The sequence below is a fragment of the Canis lupus genome, chromosome 9 (assembly GCF_003254725.2).
Source record: "Canis lupus dingo isolate Sandy chromosome 9, ASM325472v2, whole genome shotgun sequence".
Classification (NCBI taxonomy): domain Eukaryota; kingdom Metazoa; phylum Chordata; class Mammalia; order Carnivora; family Canidae; genus Canis; species Canis lupus.
In genome coordinates, this window is record NC_064251.1 from 6,383,016 (window position 1) to 6,402,125 (window position 19,110).

The following is a 19,110-nucleotide window of genomic DNA, read 5'->3' on the forward strand; positions in this document are numbered from 1 at the left end:
AGGCCACAGGCAGGGCTTTGAGCAGCTCAGATCCTGGTAATTCTTTACCCTATATGATCAAGAAAGGAATGTTTACCCACAACTCAAAACATTTGTCCCTTCGGTTTTCAGGGATGTCCCAACTTGTTCAATTCCTCAGTCATTTCCCCTGGAAGCCAAATAGTGTTCCTGTTGCAAAGGCCGATGTCTCCCTTCTATTCCCTTTCACTATTATTTATATTCCCCAAATGAATGAAGGGAAGGGAGAAGAAATGGGTAGGAAATATCAGAAAGGGAGACAGAACATGAAGACTCCTAACTCTGGGAAAGGAACTAGGGGTGGTGGAAGGGGAGGAGGGCAGGGGGTGTGGGTGAATGGGTGACGGGCACTGAGGGGGGCACTTGACGGGATGAGCACTGGGTGTTATTCTGTATGTTGGCAAATTGAACACCAATAAAAAATAAATTTATTATTAAAAAAATGCCATTAAAAAAAAGGCTGATGTCTCTCAGCCTAACTATACAGTGCAGAGGATAGTCTCATTGAGCAGTGAGGACCAAGGGCTGACTGAGGCCTCACCCCAAATTGTTGATCTTACTTTATGGTCTGGAGATATGTAAAGTGGAAGGCCGTCTTTGGCCACATCCTGGAAACACTTGGCTTATCAACTGTTGTGTTTTTGTGTGTGTGTGCAAATAAGCCTCCTACACACCTACTCATTTCTGATTAGGATGTGAGGAGCTTATGCCCCTCCTTGGGACTCACTCGCTTCTCAAGATGGCATGTGACACTTAAGTGTGTGTGACACTTAGCAAAAGTGGCTCCAGGGGCAAAATCTGAGAAAGGGTCCTATCTTTCCCTAGTTTCTGTGCTCCCCCTTGGGGCTTGCTGGGATCCTGATGGGGCAGGTAGGGGATGGACACAAAGTTGTCAGAAAGAAGGAGTAAGACAGACAAAGCTGGCACTGACCTTCTTCCTACTTCCATAGGTAGTTATTATAAGGTGGGGAGTGGGGAGAGAGGGGGTAATAGCTATGAGCAATGAGCAGTTTTCTTTAGGAAGGAGTCCTTTATATAACTGAAAAGTTTCTGGAGGCTGGTATCAATAGCCACAGGTTCTTACTCGGTGGTCTGGGGCACCGCAACGAGAGTTTCTAGTATGTTCTGAGGACAGAGGCCCCTCTTGCCCATTGGACCAGTAGGTCCCTACTCACATACCTCTACTCTTTGAACTCCTTTCTTTGCCATCTGGGATTTGATACTGTCTACCTCCTCATTCCACTCTCTGGTCTAGAATCTCTCCTCTGGCTTCTGGGCTTTGGCCCAAGTTCCCCAACAGGTGAACTCCTGATGTTCTTGGCTCCCAAAGCTACACCTGAAATTCCACGTTTCTGTCATTGTCCCTCAGCCTCGGCTCTCCAGGACCTCTGTGATATAACTGGGTTCTCTCTTCCTAGTCTTCCCAACAGAGGAAGGATTGGGTAAGAGCCAGCCCCATCCATTGGGTCTATGTCTGCAAATTTCCTCAAGGCCTGGAAGGAGTAGCAAAGTCCTCTTTTTTTACAGAATCCTTTGTGGCTGAAGACAGGAAGGTATTTCTCAAAAGCTTATTCACGATCACTGAGACTTGTTGCATTGCTTGTTGCCTTGAGATTTCACCCTTTCTATCTCCTTCCTCTTTTTGCTTACTCATCAGTGAGAAGTGGCTGAAGGAGGAAGTGCAAAAGTGGGGAAAGCAGAAGGGTTGGATGATACAGGAGCTGAGTCGGAGTTGACTAGCTTCACCAAGCGGGACTTGTGAGAAGAGAGGAATGCACCTGCTACTGCTCTTCCTCCCCTTCTTCCGAGTTGCAGGTGAGTGAGTCCTGGGTCTGTGCTAGAGAAGAACTTTGGGGGCAGGATGAAATGGCTGGTGGAGGGAGGAGTAGGGGCCCAGCAAGGGGTCCTGCTGAGAAGCAGGGTCCCTTTCTTTCTTTCTTTCTTTCTTTCTTTCTTTCTTTCTTTCTTTCTTTCTTTCTTTCTTTCTTTCTTTCTTCTTTCTTTCTTTCTTTCTTTCTTTCTTTCTTTCTTTCTTCTTTCTTTCTTCTCTTCCTTTCTTTCTCTCTCTTTTTTTTATTGGAGTTCAATTTGCCAACATATAGCATAACACCCAGTGCTCATCCCATCAAGTGCCCCCCTCAGTGCCTGTCACCCAGTCACCCCCACCCCCTGCCCACTTCCCTTTCCACCACCCCTTGTTCGTTTCCCAGAGTTAGGAGTCTCTCATGTTCTGTCTCCCTTTCTGGCAGGGTCCGTTTCTAAGCAGTTTCTCTAAGTAGTGGGTCTGTGTGTGTCATCCACCCCATTCCTCATCCTGCAAAAGACTGGGTAGTATTATCAGGGGCTGATAATTCCAAACGTACAGACTGATGGGACCCCCTTGTCTAGAGGAGCCCTGGTTGCTCAGGAGAGCTGGTGAACACTTGCTCCTGCACTGTCACCCTTTGAGAATGCCATATGGGGAATGGAAGGAGGGAAGATAGAGGCAGCTTTGGAGGAAGAAAACCAAGGAGTTTGCCAGACAGTGAGGGAGAGGTGGTTCTACGTCTTTGGGGTAGAAGGAATAATAGAAGTTGCTGAGGGGCTGAGATGAGGGTGCAGGGTGGTGAAAGGAAACTCTAAGTTGATGGATACCATTTTGATTAAAAACTAAGGGGGTTTTCTTGACCTGGAAATGCTGGAGGGCCACGGGACTCGATTTGGGCTTCTCTTTCTAGAGCCATTCTCTTCTTGATCTTTTCTCTTCTCTTGGCTTAAATATCACTTCTATCCAGATGACGCCCGATGTATCACTAGCCTGGATATCACCCTGGACCCCAGAATCTTTGAGTCAACTGCCCATTCAACTCTTCGCTAAGATGCTGACAATTCAAATGTGACCTGAACATATCTTCTACTTCAAATTCCTTTCTTTCACATCTTTGTGTTGGGCAGCTCCATCTTTTCTAGGTGCTCAGGCAAAACCTGGGGTCATTCATCTCTTCTCTCATATTCCGTAATGGTCCTTGGGAAATGCAAGCCAGATCTTGTCTTTCCTCTGGTCAAAACCCTCCAATGACCTCTGATTATGCTTAGAGTAAAAACACAGAGTCCTTACAGAAGCTAAAAGGTGCGTCACCTGATTCTCTCACCTCATCACCTCCCGATTGCCTCTTCTACTCTCCTCTCTCGGCTCAACCCACTGCAGCGAAAACGGTCTCTTAGATGTTCTTTGACCATGTTAAGTACATTCCTGCCTCAGGGCCTTTGTACTTGCCCAGAATGCCATTTTTCATATAGCCACAGGTTGCAGTCCTTCACATTCTGCATGTCTTTGATTCTCACTGAGGCCTTTATTTATTTTTTTTTATTTTTTTTTTAATTTTTTATTTATTTACTTATGATAGTCACAGAGAGAGAGAGAGGCAGAGACACAGGCAGAGGGAGAAGCAGGCTCCATGCACCGGGAGCCCGATATGGGATTCGAACCCGGGTCTCCAGGATCGCGCCCTGGGCCAAAGGCAGGCGCCAAACCGCTGCGCCACCCAGGGATCCCTCACTGAGGCCTTTATAAGTAAGAAACCTCATTAAAATTGCATTTCTCTTGCATTATTTTTCTCTACTGTCTGATTCCTCCCTTCCCCCACCTTGAAAGAATGTAAGCTTTAGGTAGGCAGGGATTTTTGCACCTGCAAAATATACTATTTGTCTGTAGATTAAACAAATAGTATTAGCTGAATGAGTGAATGTATCTCATGGAGAGGAAAAAATATGATTGCTATACTCCCCATCTTTCCTTGTCATAGAACTGAACACTGAGACTCTTGACATTATTTGGAGAGGACATCCATTGCTCATGAGAATGTAAAATGGTGGGGACGCCTGGGTGGCTCAGTGGTTGGGCGCCTGCCTTTGGCTCAGGGCCCAACCCTGGAATCCGGGATCAAGTCCTGCATTGGGCTCCCTGCATGGAGCCTGCTTCTCCCTCTGCCTGTGTCTCTGCCTCTCTCTCTCTGTGTCTCTCATGAATAAATAAATATTAAAAAAGAGAGAGAGAGAGAGAGAATGTAAAATGGTGCAGCTACTTCAGAAAACAATTTGAAAAAAAAAAAAGAAAACAATTTGACATTCCTTAGAATGTTAAACATGTGGTCACCACATAATCCAGCAATTCCACTCCCAGATGTATACACAAGAGAATTGAAAACATATGTCTATGTAAAAACCTGTATGCAAATGATCATGGCAACATTATTCATAATCGTTGAAAACTGGAAACAACCTAAATATACATCAACTGGTGGATAAATAAATAAAATGTGGCATGCTCATACAATGGAATATTAGCCATAAAAACAAATGAATATTGACACATGCTACCACGCAGACCAACCTTGGAAACATTATGCTAAGTGAAAGGATCTAGACACAAAAGGCCATATATCCTATGATCCTATGCCTATGAAATATCTGAAATACCTAAATTCATAGAAACAAAAGGTAGATTAGTGGTTGCCAGTGGCTTGGGGGAAGGAGTAAGGGAGAGTGACTGCTAATTGAGTGAGGCATTTCTTTTGGGGGTGATAAAAATGTTCTGGAATTAGGTGTAGTGAACGTTGAGCAGCTTCGTGAAAGCCCTAAGAATCATTGAGCTGTACACTTTGAAAGAGGGAATTGTATGATATGGAAATCATATGTCAATAAGAACATAACCAAAGATCAGAGGGAAGCCTCAGGAGCAGTAGAATTCTCCTGAGAAAAATCTCCCAGTAGCATTTGGCATTGTGAGACTGAGGCTCTGGAAGAAGGTGTTCACGGCAAGGGGGCAGCCCTTTATGATTTGTGAGTCTTTTGCATGGTTTAATTTGGTCATCCACCCCCTTGGTCGGAGAAATGAAAATGATACCTCCAAGAAGTGGTGCATGCTGTGAGGAGAGCGGAGCTAGGTGACCGGACACAGTGAGCCTCAGGGGGCAGGGGCTGGTGCTTGTAGATGGGGTGGGCCGCAAGGAGCCTCTGAGAGGAGGCATCTGAGCAGAGGCCTGTAGGACGAGAAGGAGCAGGCCTTAGGATTGGTGGCAACTTTTTGGGCACAGGAAGGAAACAGTGAGCAGGAAGGCTGTGATAGGGCCACGAGTCTGGCCTGGACAGGCCCAAAGAATGGACTGGCTATGGCGCTTTGTGGCATGCTTCAGAACAGCCTGGTGGGTGGATATCCACCAGATTGGGTGGATAAATCTCAGGGGAAGAAAGTGACATGTCCAGGACCACAAGGCTGGGAAAGGCAAAGCTGGGAATGGTCATGGGAATGGAGAGGGCAGACTCTGGGTGAGCCATTGGGAGGCAAATCAGTAGGGTGGTGAGTGCATATCAAGGACTGCTTCTTTTTTCCCCCGGACATCTGGAAACAGGGGAACTTGGTGAGCAGATGTGAGAGCAGCACTGGTGTGTGCGTGTGCATGACCAAGGCAGAGTGGGAACACCAGTGCGAAGCCAGAGGCACAGCTGTGTGTCTAGCAGGAACCTGGTCTGGGCTGTGAACCTTCATACCCCCTCCCTAGCCTCTCCCACTGAACTTTCCATAACAAGTTTACGCTGCACTGCTTCCCGCTCCTAAAGAGTTTGTTGTTTTAAAGGTATATAAGAAGCAAATACCAACCAGAGCTCTCACTGGGCTTTATAGTCTTCACTTTCTGTAAGAAAGGAAGAGATTTTTTTAAAAAAAGATTTTATTTATTTATTCATGAGAGAGAGAGAGAGAGAGAGGCAGAGACACAGGCAGAGGGAGAAGCAGGCTCCATGTAGGGAGCCCGAAGTGGGACTTGATCCCGGGTCCCCAGGATCATGTCCTGGGCTGAAGGTGGCGCTAAACCGCTGAGCCACCTGGGCTGCCCAAGGCAGAGATTTTTAATCATCCTATATTTTCAGAGAAAATCTAGCTGCTTTGTCCAACTTCAACCTCACCATAAGTGGTGGCGGACATGGACAAGACCCAAGTGTGCTGGCCCAGAGCAGAGGCTGGCAAATGTCCTGTGCTGTGCTGGAGTTGGGGTGTAGTCCTGTCACTCCTGATGGAGAGTCTGTCACCTCCCCCTGGGGCTCAGCTTCTTTTTCATCTAGGATTACTCTCCATCAACTAGTCTGTGAGTAACCATGCCTGCCTGCAGAGGATGCTGCTCTTTGGGGCTCAGGGCTGCCTTCTGTGTCAGGAGGGTGCAGACAGAAGGACCGGTACTCTGCCAAAGTTGGTGGGAGGGGGCCTCTGGACAGATGGTTCTAAGAAGCCAGTGGAGCAGATAGTTCCAGAGTCGGGCCCAGTGCCAGTGCTCAGGTGAGATGGGTTAATGCTACCTTATGAGTTTCCTAAGGCTGCTGGGACAAGTTATTGCACACTTAGTGCTTTAAAACAACACAAATTTGGGATCCCTGGGTGGCGCAGCGGTTTGGCGCCTGCCTTTGGCCTAGGGCGCGATTCTGGAGACCCAGGATCGAATCCCACATCGGGCTCCCGGTGCATGGAGCCTGCTTCTCCCTCTGCCTATGTCTCTGCCTCTCTCTCTCTCTCTCTCTCTCTCTCTCTCTGTGACTATCATAAATAAATAAAAAATTAAAAAAAATAAAACAACACAAATTTATAATGTTGCAGTCTGGAAGTCGGAGTCCAAAAGGGTCACCAGGGCTGCATTTCTTCTGGTGGCTTTGGGGGACAAACAGATTCCTTGACTTTTCCATGGTCCAGAGGCTGCTGCATTCTTTGTGTGTGGCCTCACCTCATCCTCAATGTCCCTTCTCCTTCTCTGACTGTGACCCTCTATGCTATGGAACAGTCTGTCCAGTCTGTATTTTTTTTCCCTATCATTTTGAAAGTAATAAATGCTCATTGTTGATACTTAGGAGGGTACAGAAAAGAAATGAAGAGTTAGGAATAATAAAATACCTTTATGTCCCTGATTTTAATGTCCAAGACAACCTAATGTTAATTTAATATTTTTACTTATTTCCTTTTAATCTTTTTTTCTATGCCTATTTTATTTTTTTAAAAAATATTTTATTTATTTATTAACGAAATAAACAGAGAGAGAGGCAGAGATGCAGGGAGAGGAAGAAGCAGGCACCTTGAAGGGAGCCTGATGTGGGACTCTATCCTGGAACCCCAGGATCATGCCCTGAGCCGAAGGTAGACACTCAACCACTGAGCCATCCAGGAACCCCTCAATGCCTATTTTAAAAGTTAGTTGAGATTATGTGGTATATGATATTTAAATTTTTTTCACTTCATATGAGGATTTTCTGCATAATTAACAGTATTTCTAAGCATAATTATCAGTGTCTGCATTATAGCTCATTGTTTATTTCCCCAATTGATGGCTGTTGACTTTGTTTCCTTTATTTTCCTCTTTAAATAATTATGTAAGGAGCCTTGGTGCATATGTTTTTGTTAGCTTCTCTGATCATTTCCTGAGGACCAAATCCAAGACATATAATCACTGGAGCAAGGGGAATGATTATTTTGAAATATAATTGCTACATTGCTTTTGGTAGTGGTTGGAACTGTTATGTCTCTACTAGTAGCTCCTCTGAGTGTCTGTGCCATGTCACCCATGTCAGCAATATAGTAGTCACAAAACTTGGTTGGCTTCATATGTGAAAATGACACCACTTTAAAATATTTTCATTTACTAGATTATTTAAATGGAACACTTCCAATTTTATTATCTACCTGAATTTCTTCATTGTGACTTGCCTTTTCTTGCCTCTTCCCAATTTTCTAAATGGAATCTTAGTGTTTATCTTTACACTCTTTCATAAAATGACTATTAATTCTTTTCTACATTATTTGTTCTAAATATTTCTTGCAGTCTGTTCTTTGCCTCCATTCAGTCTTTTTTTGCAGTATGTCTGAGTGTTACATTTTTTTATTACATATGGTTGAATTTACTGACTCTTGTGTGATGTCTTCCATGAATTTTTAAACCTTGAAAGTGCTCCCTTTCATTCAGAGATTTTATAAAGACTCTTCTACTTTCTTGTAGCTTAAGAAGTGATCTGTTATTTTATGTTGTTTTCTTCATCTCCCTGCACTTACCTGAGTGGAGCTGGTGGAGAGGTGACAGGATCCAGCAATGCTTCTGGAAACCCTTCCCCTCCCCACTTATCTTTTTTAGTGTCCTATGGTATGCTGTACTCCAGAGAATTGACAAACATCTCCGTGCAAATACCAGTAGTACATAAATGTTCACAGCAGCATTATTCACAATAGCCAAAAAGTGAAAACAACCCATATATCATCCACTGATGAATGGATAAACAAAATGTGGCCTGTCCCTACCATGGACTGCAGTGCCCACACATGCTACAATGTGGATGAATCTTAAAAACATTACGCTAAGTGAATGAAGCCAGATACAAAAGGCCACACATTGTATGACTATGTCTGCATGAAACATAGATTTCAGAATAGAGAAATCTATAGACAAAATCCAGATTCATGGCTATTCTAGAAAAATGAAAAGATCTTATACCACAGAGCCCACACCTTGCATGAGGACAATGGGCTGAAGTGGACTGGGGCCATACCTTTGCCTGGGTCATTTGCTCTCCAGGTGACATTGGCCATGGGGGGCAGGAGGAGTGTATTATAGGAAACTGTCATTCCTCAATGTGGACATTTTTGTTTCTTTGAGATGTATAGTTGTGCTCTTAGGGGATTTTTGTGATGGTTTTCACCCAGTGGAGTTTTTTTTTTTTTTTCCAGTGGAGTTTTGAAGGACAAAGTTCTGTCTTGTGGAAGGTATATTCCCACTTAGACTGTTACTCAACGTATCAAGCACTTGGGTTTATTGGAGCTATTTCTGATGCATGAGGCTGTGGCTCTGCCCTTAGGGGGTGGGGTGGTAACAGGCACCTGGGTTTGTGTTTTCCAGGTTCATATGAAATCACAGGTCCAAACGCTGTCAGAGGCTTGGTTGGGGGCTCATTGACTGTGGAGTGTTGCTATGCATCAACTTGGAAGACCTACAGTAAGTGGTGGTGTCGAGGATCTATTTGGCGAAGGTGCAATATCCTTGTTCAAACAACAGGATCAGAGCAGAAGGTAAAGAAAAACAAGGTGTCAATTAGAGACAATCAGAAAAACTTCACCTTCTCTGTGACCATGGAGGAGCTCACGGAAACTGATACAGACATCTACTGGTGTGGGATTGAGAAATCTGGAACTGACCTTGGGGTTGAAGTTAAAGTGACCATTGACCCAGGTAAGAGACAGAGAGAGAGAGAGAGAAAGAGAGAGAGAGAGAGAGAAGTGAGAGAGAGGGAATGTGTGTGTGTCTTCAGAGCCTCCTCTGTCCTGGTCCCTGAGGTTCCTCTCCAGTGATTTAAGTGTCATTCGGAAGGGACTGTCACACAGGGTGGTTGAGTCCTGAGTTCTCTTAGAAACCTAACTGACCCCTTGTTGGGAAGGCCAGGGCTTCTCTTAGATGCTCTCATGGCTGCAGTCATGTCCTCCAGGACAGGATCAAGCCTTTCTGGGCAGGTGGTCTCTGCACAGTGTAGTGCCCGAGTCTGTTGCCCACAGAGATCAAAGTGGAGGTCCCAGTTTCAGCCCATGGGCCAAAAGGACTTTCTTCTGTGGGTCTCAGAGACTCCAACTCCTGCCAATGACTTCCTGGATCTCTGGTGCCCACATGTCCCTGCTCTTTCTGGAGTTTGGGCCGGGACTTCATAGTGGCTCTTCCTAGCCCCTGTTCCATACACAGTCTGAGAGGGAAGAGGCCCAGCACAGTGGAGGAGCTGTGGTTGATTCCTAAAGTCCAGAAAGGCCTTCTCAGTCAAAGGGCTGCATTTCTGGTGCCTGAAATCTCATCACAAGCCATATACGCATTTCGGCTTGATGATGTGCTCTTCCTAAATACTTCTAGAATGCAAATGCTCCTGGGAGGGGTAGCTCAAAAATCTTGGTGCCTTGGTTTGAATGAGTTGGGTCTGTTGGGCTCTGCTTCTCTGAACTTTGGACAAGCAGCACCAGCTCACAGGGCACTTGTGGTAAGGGGACAGCATGGAGTCCCCAGAGCCCTGATCCTACCTGAATCTGTGAGGCAGGTTACCATTGCAAAGCACAACACATTCACTGTCTCATCGAATCCAGAAAATGGTCCTGAGAAGTGATTCTCCTTGCTGTAGAAGATTAATAACTTGCCCAAAGCAAAGGCTCTTACAGAACATTATGAGTTTGTTCAGGGGTAGCCCTGACCTTAGAAGTCACAGATCTTGGGAACGTTAGCCATGGGGCCTGCCTGTCCTTTCTGGATGCGTAAGATTGGCAAAGGCATTGGCAGAGGCCTTGTCATAAGCAGTGAGTGTTTCAAGTCCAGCTGAACTCCATCTGCCTTTGCCCTGAGGTCCTAGGCACCCTCTAATCCTTTCAGGGCCTGCTTAACATCCTCCCTGGACCTGTACTCAGTCCTTCTTGCCCCTGAGGCTGAGTCTCCTAGTGGCCAGGGAGATATAAGCAGTCCAGGTGATAGGCCCTTCCCACGGCCCAGCTCCAGGTTAGCTCCAGGCTCCCTGCAAGCTCAGCCACATCCAGGGCTGTGGGCAGGTTAGCAGGCTGAATAGTGTATAATCTGGTCTGTATGCCTAGCACCAACTACAGTATCAACCACCACCACCACCACCACCACCTCAAAAGCCAACATGTCCACAGCGCCAGCGGAGACCAAAGACCCCCCGACTGTGACCAGCTCCCACTCCAATGACAGGTAAGCCAGCTCCGGTATGCTGTTTCCTTTGGCCTACTTAGCCCAAACTCCTCCAATGGTAGAATGCTTTGCACTCCCAAGTGCCAGCCAGAGCTTGTCCCCAGACCCTTAGCCTCCACAGAGAGGGCAAGAATGCCAGGGGCTCTTCCCACTTGCTATCAAGCCCCACAGTGTCCTTTGGAACCTACCCAGATCATTCCTCCTGGAGCTCAGTACAGTTTGTACATGTATTGGCACATTCACTCTTCTATCTCATTTCTACTGAGTTAACATCTGCATAGCCAGCCCCTTGTTGAGCTCAGGAGGTATAGGCATGGAGTTTCCCCCTGGAACTCGGAGTGCAGGGTAGGAGACTGGTGAGCAGATAATCAGTGTGGATGGCATGGGCAGGGTGTGTAGGGGCATGGGTGTCGTAGGGCCTCAGGGATGGCTCTTGGTCCAAATACCAGAAGAACAGGGAGAGCTTGGGGACATCCTATTTCCCTTAATTATTGTTATGACAGGAACAGTACTGATGGTTTGTCCCATCTTGAGAACACCTGACAGCTCACACAGGGCTTCTCTGTCCATTGGCTGTTAATCCTTGGACCTTGCTTCATGAGGACGAGTAAGCAGGTACAAATGCCTATTTTATAGAGGAAGAAACTGAGCCTCTCTTAGGCTCCTGCCCAACCAATGCAGCCGGAGTGGTTTTTTGAACCTGGGAGGCCTCTTTCCATCTCCTTCTTGGTACTCTTGACTGCTGTCATCTCCTTCTGCTGGGCCTTCCTGCAGAATCCCAATGGAAGCTCCCCCACTGAGACTGGGGCCCTCACCCAGGACCCCCTCTCTATCCTTCTTCCCTTTGTCCTCTGTTTCAAAAGTTTCTTTCTATTAATCTTCTTTTAGTAAGTAATAGTTAAGGAATTTCCTCATTTTATGAATCAAAGCTGTATATAAGTACCAATTAAGGTCTTTGATCAGCATGAGATGGATTCATTCATTCATTCAGCAAATAATTATTGAGCCCCCACTAAAGCCTATCACTGTTTTGGGGGTTACAAGAGAATACTAGGATGAACAGAATAAATCAAGCTGTTTGTCCTCTAGGTACTTATAGTGGAGAGATAATTAATGGGTCAGATGGAGTTAATTAATTCATTGATTGATGAGTTTATTCTATAAATTCTGTGACTAGTGATGAATAAGAGATAGTCTTTGCATTAGTCTGCTCAGGTTGCCTTGACAAAGCACCACATCTCAGGCCACTTCAACAACAGTTGTTTATTTACATATAGTCTAGAGGCCAGAAGTCTGAGATCAAGATGTCAGCACGGTTGGTTCTTGGGGCTCAAAGGGAGAATGTGGTGGCTGCCGGGCATCCTTGGCACTCCTTGCCTTGTGGCACTATGACCCCTATTTCTGCCTCTGTTATCACATGGCCTTCATCCTGCACGTATCTGTAAGTGGCTAAATTTCCCTTTTGTAAGGACACCAGCCATTGGGTTAGGACCCCTCTCAATGCAGTAGGGCCTCATTTTAACTTGATTACATTTGCAAAAATCTTATTTCCAAATAGGTCACCTTCACAGGTTCTGAATGAGCATGAATTATGGGGATGGGGGACACTTTTTAATCCAGTACAGCAGGGGCAAATGTACAAGCAGAGAGACCTTCCCAGAGCCTGTCGCCATACAATTTCTGTCAGGTGTCTACACCCGCAGAAACCTGTGGAATCTTCCTCTCCTTTAATTTTTTTTTTTTACCATCTCTGAGGGTACCCAGGAGTGGGGTTCCTAGGCTAGAAACCACAGGCTTGCAGGTCAAAAGGTATGTGGCCCTCTCTGCTATCAGGTGCCTGGGGTGTGGCCCAGAAGCAAGAGGTGGGCCAGGGTGCATGGTGTTCTTTTATTGTTTCCAGGGATAATGCCATGACGCTCAGCGTCCTGATTCCCACCATCTTGGCTGTGTTGCTGCTTCTCCTGGTGGCAGCCTCACTCTTGACTTTGAGAATCATGAAGCAGCAGAAGAAAGGTGATCAAATATGGCTGACCTGCACTGAGGCTGGGTTGGGTGGGAGTATGGGGCTGTTGGCTGGTTCTGTTTCCGCATTCTCATGGTAAGTGCACCCATGCCACAGCATGGTCAAAGAGGAGGGGCAGCCCACTCTTGCTCATCACATCTCCTCCCCAGTGTCTATCTGCAAGCTAAGTTCTTAGAACTTAGCTCTGCAGTCCTCAGTAGCTAGGCTTTTGAAACTAAAAATCAGGAGAAAAGAACTTCTTGTTTCTTTGTTGTCTCTAAAGTGGAAGGTTGGGTGGGCAGGGAGAAACAGGAACCAGAAGCCCTTGAAAGCTGGTCCACGAAGCGCTGACCCAGCTGGCGTACCCCACTCAGAGAGCAATCTGGATGGGGCACTCGTGTGCTGGGCATGACCAAGCACCAGCGATGCAAGGAGGGGACTGGCTCAGCTGCCCAGCAGACCATAGTCCACCTGAAGCGAAATTCAATGGGACAAAGATGACCAGACAGACATAAATCAAGTGCCATGGAGCTGGGGTGGGAGGGATTCAGCACCCTGGGAAGCTGGGAAGGCAAGTGTGACTGTGAGTTGACTCCTGAATGACCAATCCAGTAGAGAAATGGGGGCTTTCCAGGCAGGACTTCTGGCAGAAGTTAGTCTGAGCCAGCAATTGCACAGCAGGGAAATTATCCTTGGGGGGCGCTGATTGGTGGCAGGGCCCTGATCGCTGTTCTATGATGTGGGGGAGATGGGCGAGGTCTTCTTATTTCTCAGGTGGAGAAGTGGAAGCTCAGGGAGGTGAAGTGACCAGTGTGACAGAGCATGTCATTTGAGGAATCAGATTTAGAACCAGGTCTAAGTCACCTGGAGCCTAAGTCACCTCTTTTCGTCCAGATTTCTCTTCCCCAGACCTGGGGGCCCTGCAAGTCTAGGGACAGGCTTTCTCATTCTGATTGTTTTTGTCTTTTAGCTGCTGAGATGTCCCCAGAGCAGGTAAGAGAATCCCCAAGGTCGGACCAGCGACCCCAGACAGCTCCTTTCTCTCCATCCTCATTTCCTTCTCCGAAGAGCACTGAGGTCCAGATGTATCAAACAAACTATGTGCCCAAGTGTCTGTGTGCTCATAGCCCACCTGTAGGGCCTGGGAGGATGGGGAGTGGATGCTGGAAACAGCCTGAAGTGGGGGGGGGCTGGAAGGGAGCAGGTGTGGAAGTTGCAGAGCAAGCTGAGAGAGGGAAACCCAGGGAAGCACAGAGTCTGTGTCCCTCCAGGGAAGAGGACCTGGGCTTTCTTTCCAAGGTGCTCCAGCCCCAGGAGGGGGACCTCTGCTATGCAAACCTGACCCTGCAGCCAACCCAAATCTCCCGCAACTCTTCCAAGAAGAAGGCCTGTGCAAAGCCCTCCCTCTCTGTCCTGGATGATCAGCTGGAAGTGGAATACGTCACCATGGTGTGTACTTGGTGGAGCTATGGGGCTTGGAGCCAGATCTGCCATTGCCCCCGCTTTGAGGATGGGCTTTCTCCTGCTCCTGGGGATGTGGAGGAGGAGGGGCAGGTGCTGGGCCAAGCCACAGCCATGGAAAGACTTGCCTGTCCAGCTCCCCCAGACTTTCAGCTTTTGGAAGTGTCTCCATAGCAGGCCTGAGCCCTGGGGACTCAGAGTTCCATCAGACATGGCCCTCATGCTTGGCAGCAGAGACCTGGACAGGGCGAATGATCTGGAATTCCATGTGAACTGTGATCCCCTGGTATGGAGTTGAGGGAGGGTCTTCAGCTGTGGCTGGAGCTCAGGGAGCTGGCAGGGTGAAGGGAGAGGGACTGGAGGGTATAGGAGTAGCATTCAGAAGCCCTGAGGGCTCTGTGTCCCCACCTCACCCAGGGTCTCCTCCGTCCATGGCCAAAGCCTCTTGCCTGCCTCTCTGACCCCTTGTGCATCTTTATTACAGGCCCCTCTTTCGAAGGAGGACATTTCCTACGCAGCTCTGTCTTGGGAGCTCTCGAATCAGGAGCCAACCTACTGCAACATGGGTCGCCCCGATACCCACGTTCCCAGCAGGAGCCAGCAAGAGCATATGGAATACAGCACCATTAAGAGACCTTAGTCTGAGCTCCGGGCCCCCTTCTCTAACCCACACGAGGCCTGTGAGCATATTCCTGCTTTGTCTGTTTTCTGCCCCCAGTCACTTCATGGGAGTCAACTGGTGACTGGAGCTTCGGCCTGGTCCAGCTAGCATCACCCCCAGCCCCACCTGGGCTTGGGGCCTGGTCTCAGGGGGCTTTCGGCCTTCAGGAGGTAGATGGGGGTCTCTCTCCATCCCTTTTTCTCCCATACAGCTGGGAAGGGGGTTGGGGATGTGCTCTGGAGCCGCCAATAGAGTAAGAATGATAATAACAATAATTGACCTTTATTTATTGCTTATCATGTGTGGTGGGCTGAATAATGGCCCCCAAAGTTATCTGTGTCTCAATCCCCAGAATCTGTGAACACTGCAAAAGGAGCTCTGTGGATGTATGAAGCTGAGGATTTTGATATGGGGAGAGTATTCTGAATTATCCAGGTGGGCCCTAAATATAATCATAAGGGTCCATGTGCAAGAGAGAGGCAAGAAGTTCACAAGAGGTGAAGGCGGCCGATGACAGGGTCAGAGGCTGGAGTGATGTGGCTAGGAAAGGCAAGCAATGGGCTGTCTCCTGGAGCCCCTAGGAACCACCCTGGCTGACACCCCGACTTTAGTCCAGTGAAATGGATTTTGTCCTTCTGACCTCCAGAACTGTAGGAGAATAAATCGATGTATTAATGAAGCCAGTAAACATGTGGTAATTTGCTCCGGCAGCAACAGGAAGCAGACCCACTAGGTGGCAGGAGCCTTCCCTAAATGCTCTACCCTTAGTAGCTAGCTGAATCCTCACAACAACCCTATGAGGCATCTTTATCATTGCCCCCATTTTACAGATGAGGAATGAGGTCCAGGGAGGTTCAATAACTTACCAAGTTTTATCGCAAGTGGATGAGTTGAGATTTGAACTTGGGTGTTTGGGCTCCAGAGTCTGGAGTCCGGGCCGCTGTCCTGCACAGCATGTGTCAGGACGAGGGTGTGTGTGTACGTTTAGGGACAGTTAGAGAGTATTCACAGGTGTCAGACTTCCCACCTCTGTTCTAGAGCCCTAGTAGCCCTCCCTCCAGAGTATGTCCTGAATCTTGGCATGGCTCATTGTCTCCGTGGTTACCAGCTGAGTCTACACAGCCAACCCTCTTACCTTTTCGGCCCCAGAGTCCATTCTCCTTCCAGCAGCCAGTGAACTTCCTAAAGCAGAGACCTGGTCACTTGCTGCTTATCACCGTCTGGGGCTTCCTCTGCAGCCCAGGAGGTCCTGGGGATGCATGGGGCCCTGCCTGCCTCTATGACCCCGGCTCTAACCACTCTCTTTCTGACAAGATGAAGCTTACTCTTTTCTCAGGGCATTGACATTTGCTGTGTCTTCTTTCTAGAACGTTCTCCACACAGATGTGTGACTAGTTCGCTCCTTTTTATCATCACATCTTAGCTCAAATGTCCCCTCCTTGAGCAGACTTCCCTGAACACCTTGATGGCTGTAGCCCCTGCCACCACTTCCGATTTCTCTCTGCCCTGTTACCCTGTTCCACTTCCTTCATAGCAGGCACTGCTTTATGAACTTATTTATTGGCATGTGGGTTTATTGTTTCCCCCTCTCTGCTAGGCTGTAGGCTGCCTGAAGGTGAGTGCTCAGTCTCATTCACTTCTGGATCTCCCGGCCTTGTTTTAAGGTCTCGTACACTGTGGGCTTTTGAATGTTAATATGTTGCTTTGAATGAATAAATAACACGATGGTCCAGATATGAGGACACAGGGCAGGCTTTCAGGAGCAAGGACACCTATGTCTGTTGTTCTAGGAAGGGGATCCTAGGCCACCTGGGGCATCTAAGGAATTTCAGCCTCAAACTCCCAAAAACGTGAAGTGGAGAAATTTTTCTGCCCTCCTGAAGCCAGGGGAAAGAGAAGGAGTCATGCTTCCTCCTGCCTAGAGGACAAAGGTCTATTATACTTCACTTAGGTCTCTTTCGCTGGGGGTTGGGGTGAAGCAGCAGGGAAAGGAGTCACGGTTTGGGAAGACCCATGAAGGCCATGTGACAGAGAGCTAGCCTTGGGCTACAGGCAGGTGCCTCAGTGGTACAGGGGCCATAGGTATGGTCATGGGCTGCTGTTAGTGTGTCCTCCCCAGGGTTGCCTGACTTGTCACAGCTACAGACACCCCAGGTGGCCTGGGGGTGGCGGCCTTGGTGGATGTCCACTGCTCTTTGCTTCTGCTCTCCCCTCCCTGAAAGATGATTCCCTAGAATCTCTCTCTCTCTCTCTCTCTCTGTCTTTTTTTTTTTTTTAAAGATTTATCTATTTATTCATGAGAGAGACAGAGACATAGGCAGAGAGAGAAGCAGGCTCCACTCAGGGAGCCCGATGTGGGACTCGATACCCGGACCCGGGATCATGCCGAGCCAAAGGCAGACACTCAACCGCTGAGCCACCCAAGTGTCCCGATTCCCTAGAATCGCAAGAGCTGTACCACCCTGCAGAAATTACAGAGCCTAGGAAAACTTAAATATTATTGGGCTGCTCATTTAAGCTGGTTGGGTCTGTGAGACTGCTTTCAACCCGGAGCAAGAAGTAGCTACAGAAGGATCTTTAAGTGAAAAAGCTCAAAGCAGAGCAAACCTAGGGTGAGTCAAAGTGTTAGATTAACAGAAAACATTGGGCCAGTGCATTGCTGTGACATTTTAGCTATTGTGCATAAAGTGGCTTTATTGCTGAGTTTTTAAGCAGCCAGCCACCAAATCGAACCTGTAAGTACATGGTTATTCTGGATAGTAAGGAATTCATCTATCACAGAAACTACTGAAGTTTAGTGCCTTGACAGTTCTGATGTAAATCTAGAAACACAGGGAAGACTAGAATTTAGCTCAGTTTGGTTTGACTGGAGGAGTCCGGTCGCTTCTGCTTTTATCCATTTGTCTGCACAGTCGATATGGGCTGGAGATGGAAGGTTCTGGCAGCCTAGCTGAGCTGAGGAAAGGTAAATCCACTTAGAAAGACAGATCCATTCTGATCACTTTTAATTGCCTTATTTAAGCTTCTAAAAAGATGTCTGCCGGATATATCAGTGGCAATAATGTTTTTATCCAAACTTCCAGCTGTCTGGATTGGTGGCTATCTGAAAAGGGACTTTTTCATGTCCTGAGCGGTGGGGTTGACTAGCTCATGACACTTGTGAAAGCTGTCCAGTCCGTTCTACATTCTGCATCTGGAGCGGATTTCTGATTGGTGGTCCTCCCGGGAAGCATTCGGGTTCTTCAGGTTTGGGTCATGACTGCAGGGATCTGCCCTGCATCCAGTCCAATTTGTTCAAGCTTCAACTGAAGTTTAGAGAGTGCTGGGGGAAGTAGTCAGGGCCAGGGGAAGGGAGGGAAACATATGCAAGCAGCTTAGCTTGAAAGGAAACGGTTTCATAATGTTTATAGATTGGTATCATGCGGTTGTCTCAGCCATATCCGGCTGCTCCATAAAGATTTTGCTAAGGCAGGGGTGCCTGGGTGGCTCAGTCTGTGAAGTATCTGCCTTTGGCTCAGGTCATGATCTGGGGGTCGTGGGGTCAAGCCCCACGTCAAGCAGGGAGCCTGCTTCTCCCTCTCCCTCTGCCTGCTGCTCTATTGCTTGAGCTCTCTCTCTTTCTCTCTCTCTGTCTCTGTCTCTCATTCTGTCAAATAAATAGAATCTTAAAAAAAGAAGATTTTGCTAAGGCAGATTTTGGGTGCCAGACTAGCACCTTTACTGCAAGAGTGAGGAAGTTCAAATGTGTTTGCTGTGGTCTGAATTGAGAGTGACATGTACCATTTTGCTGTATGGTTCTAGGAAAGCACATTCGGTTAAGACAAATCCAAGATATTTAACCACTCAGCTCCGACTGAATGCCTAATTATTTATAGCCTGTCTAAAGTTGCTGGGGTTTCCCTCCTTTGGTTTTTAAGTTATTAATATTTAAAGATCCTACTTTTGGAAATTGTAGTGTTGGGACAGTATCCTTTTGACAACTGTATGCACATTACTGGCTTCCAGAAGATGGAGCCTTCTTAGGGTCAGTTGAGGGAGAAAAATATACTGGGTTGGTAATCTTCAAAATACATGATTAAGATAAATGTTGGATTGAAGTGAGGCTGAAAGCCTACCTTTGCCTGACATCTTGGAGATAGAGCTTATAGCCACTAAGCCTTGGAAAGGCCAGACTGCTGGAATCAGTTGATATCATGTACAAAATTTATTTTTAGATTGGGAGGGATTGCTGT

General features: G+C 47.3%; 2 protein-coding genes across 5 annotated transcripts in view; one reads left to right on the top strand and one right to left on the bottom strand.

Moving 5' to 3' along the window:
- RAB37 (RAB37, member RAS oncogene family) overlaps positions 1–19,110 on the bottom strand; it is a 55,108-nt gene that overhangs the window by 18,395 nt on the left and 17,603 nt on the right. The gene's annotated exons all lie outside the window — the stretch shown is intronic.
- Positions 1,607–15,557, top strand: CD300LF (CD300 molecule like family member f). 3 transcript variants are annotated; one of them, XM_025467905.3, is made up of 7 exons: positions 1,620–1,833; positions 8,922–9,251; positions 10,637–10,754; positions 12,655–12,767; positions 13,727–13,749; positions 14,056–14,205; positions 14,702–15,557. In XM_025467905.3, the coding sequence occupies exons 1-7, from the start codon at positions 1,791–1,793 to the stop codon at positions 14,855–14,857; spliced, it is 933 nt and encodes a 310-aa protein (XP_025323690.3). In that variant the 5' UTR covers positions 1,620–1,790; the 3' UTR covers positions 14,858–15,557. The 3 variants fall into 3 exon arrangements, with proteins under 3 accessions (XP_048969881.1, XP_048969880.1, XP_025323690.3); XM_049113924.1 differs by having other exon boundaries at positions 1,607–1,833; positions 10,700–10,754; positions 13,727–14,205; XM_049113923.1 differs by having other exon boundaries at positions 1,609–1,833; positions 13,727–14,205.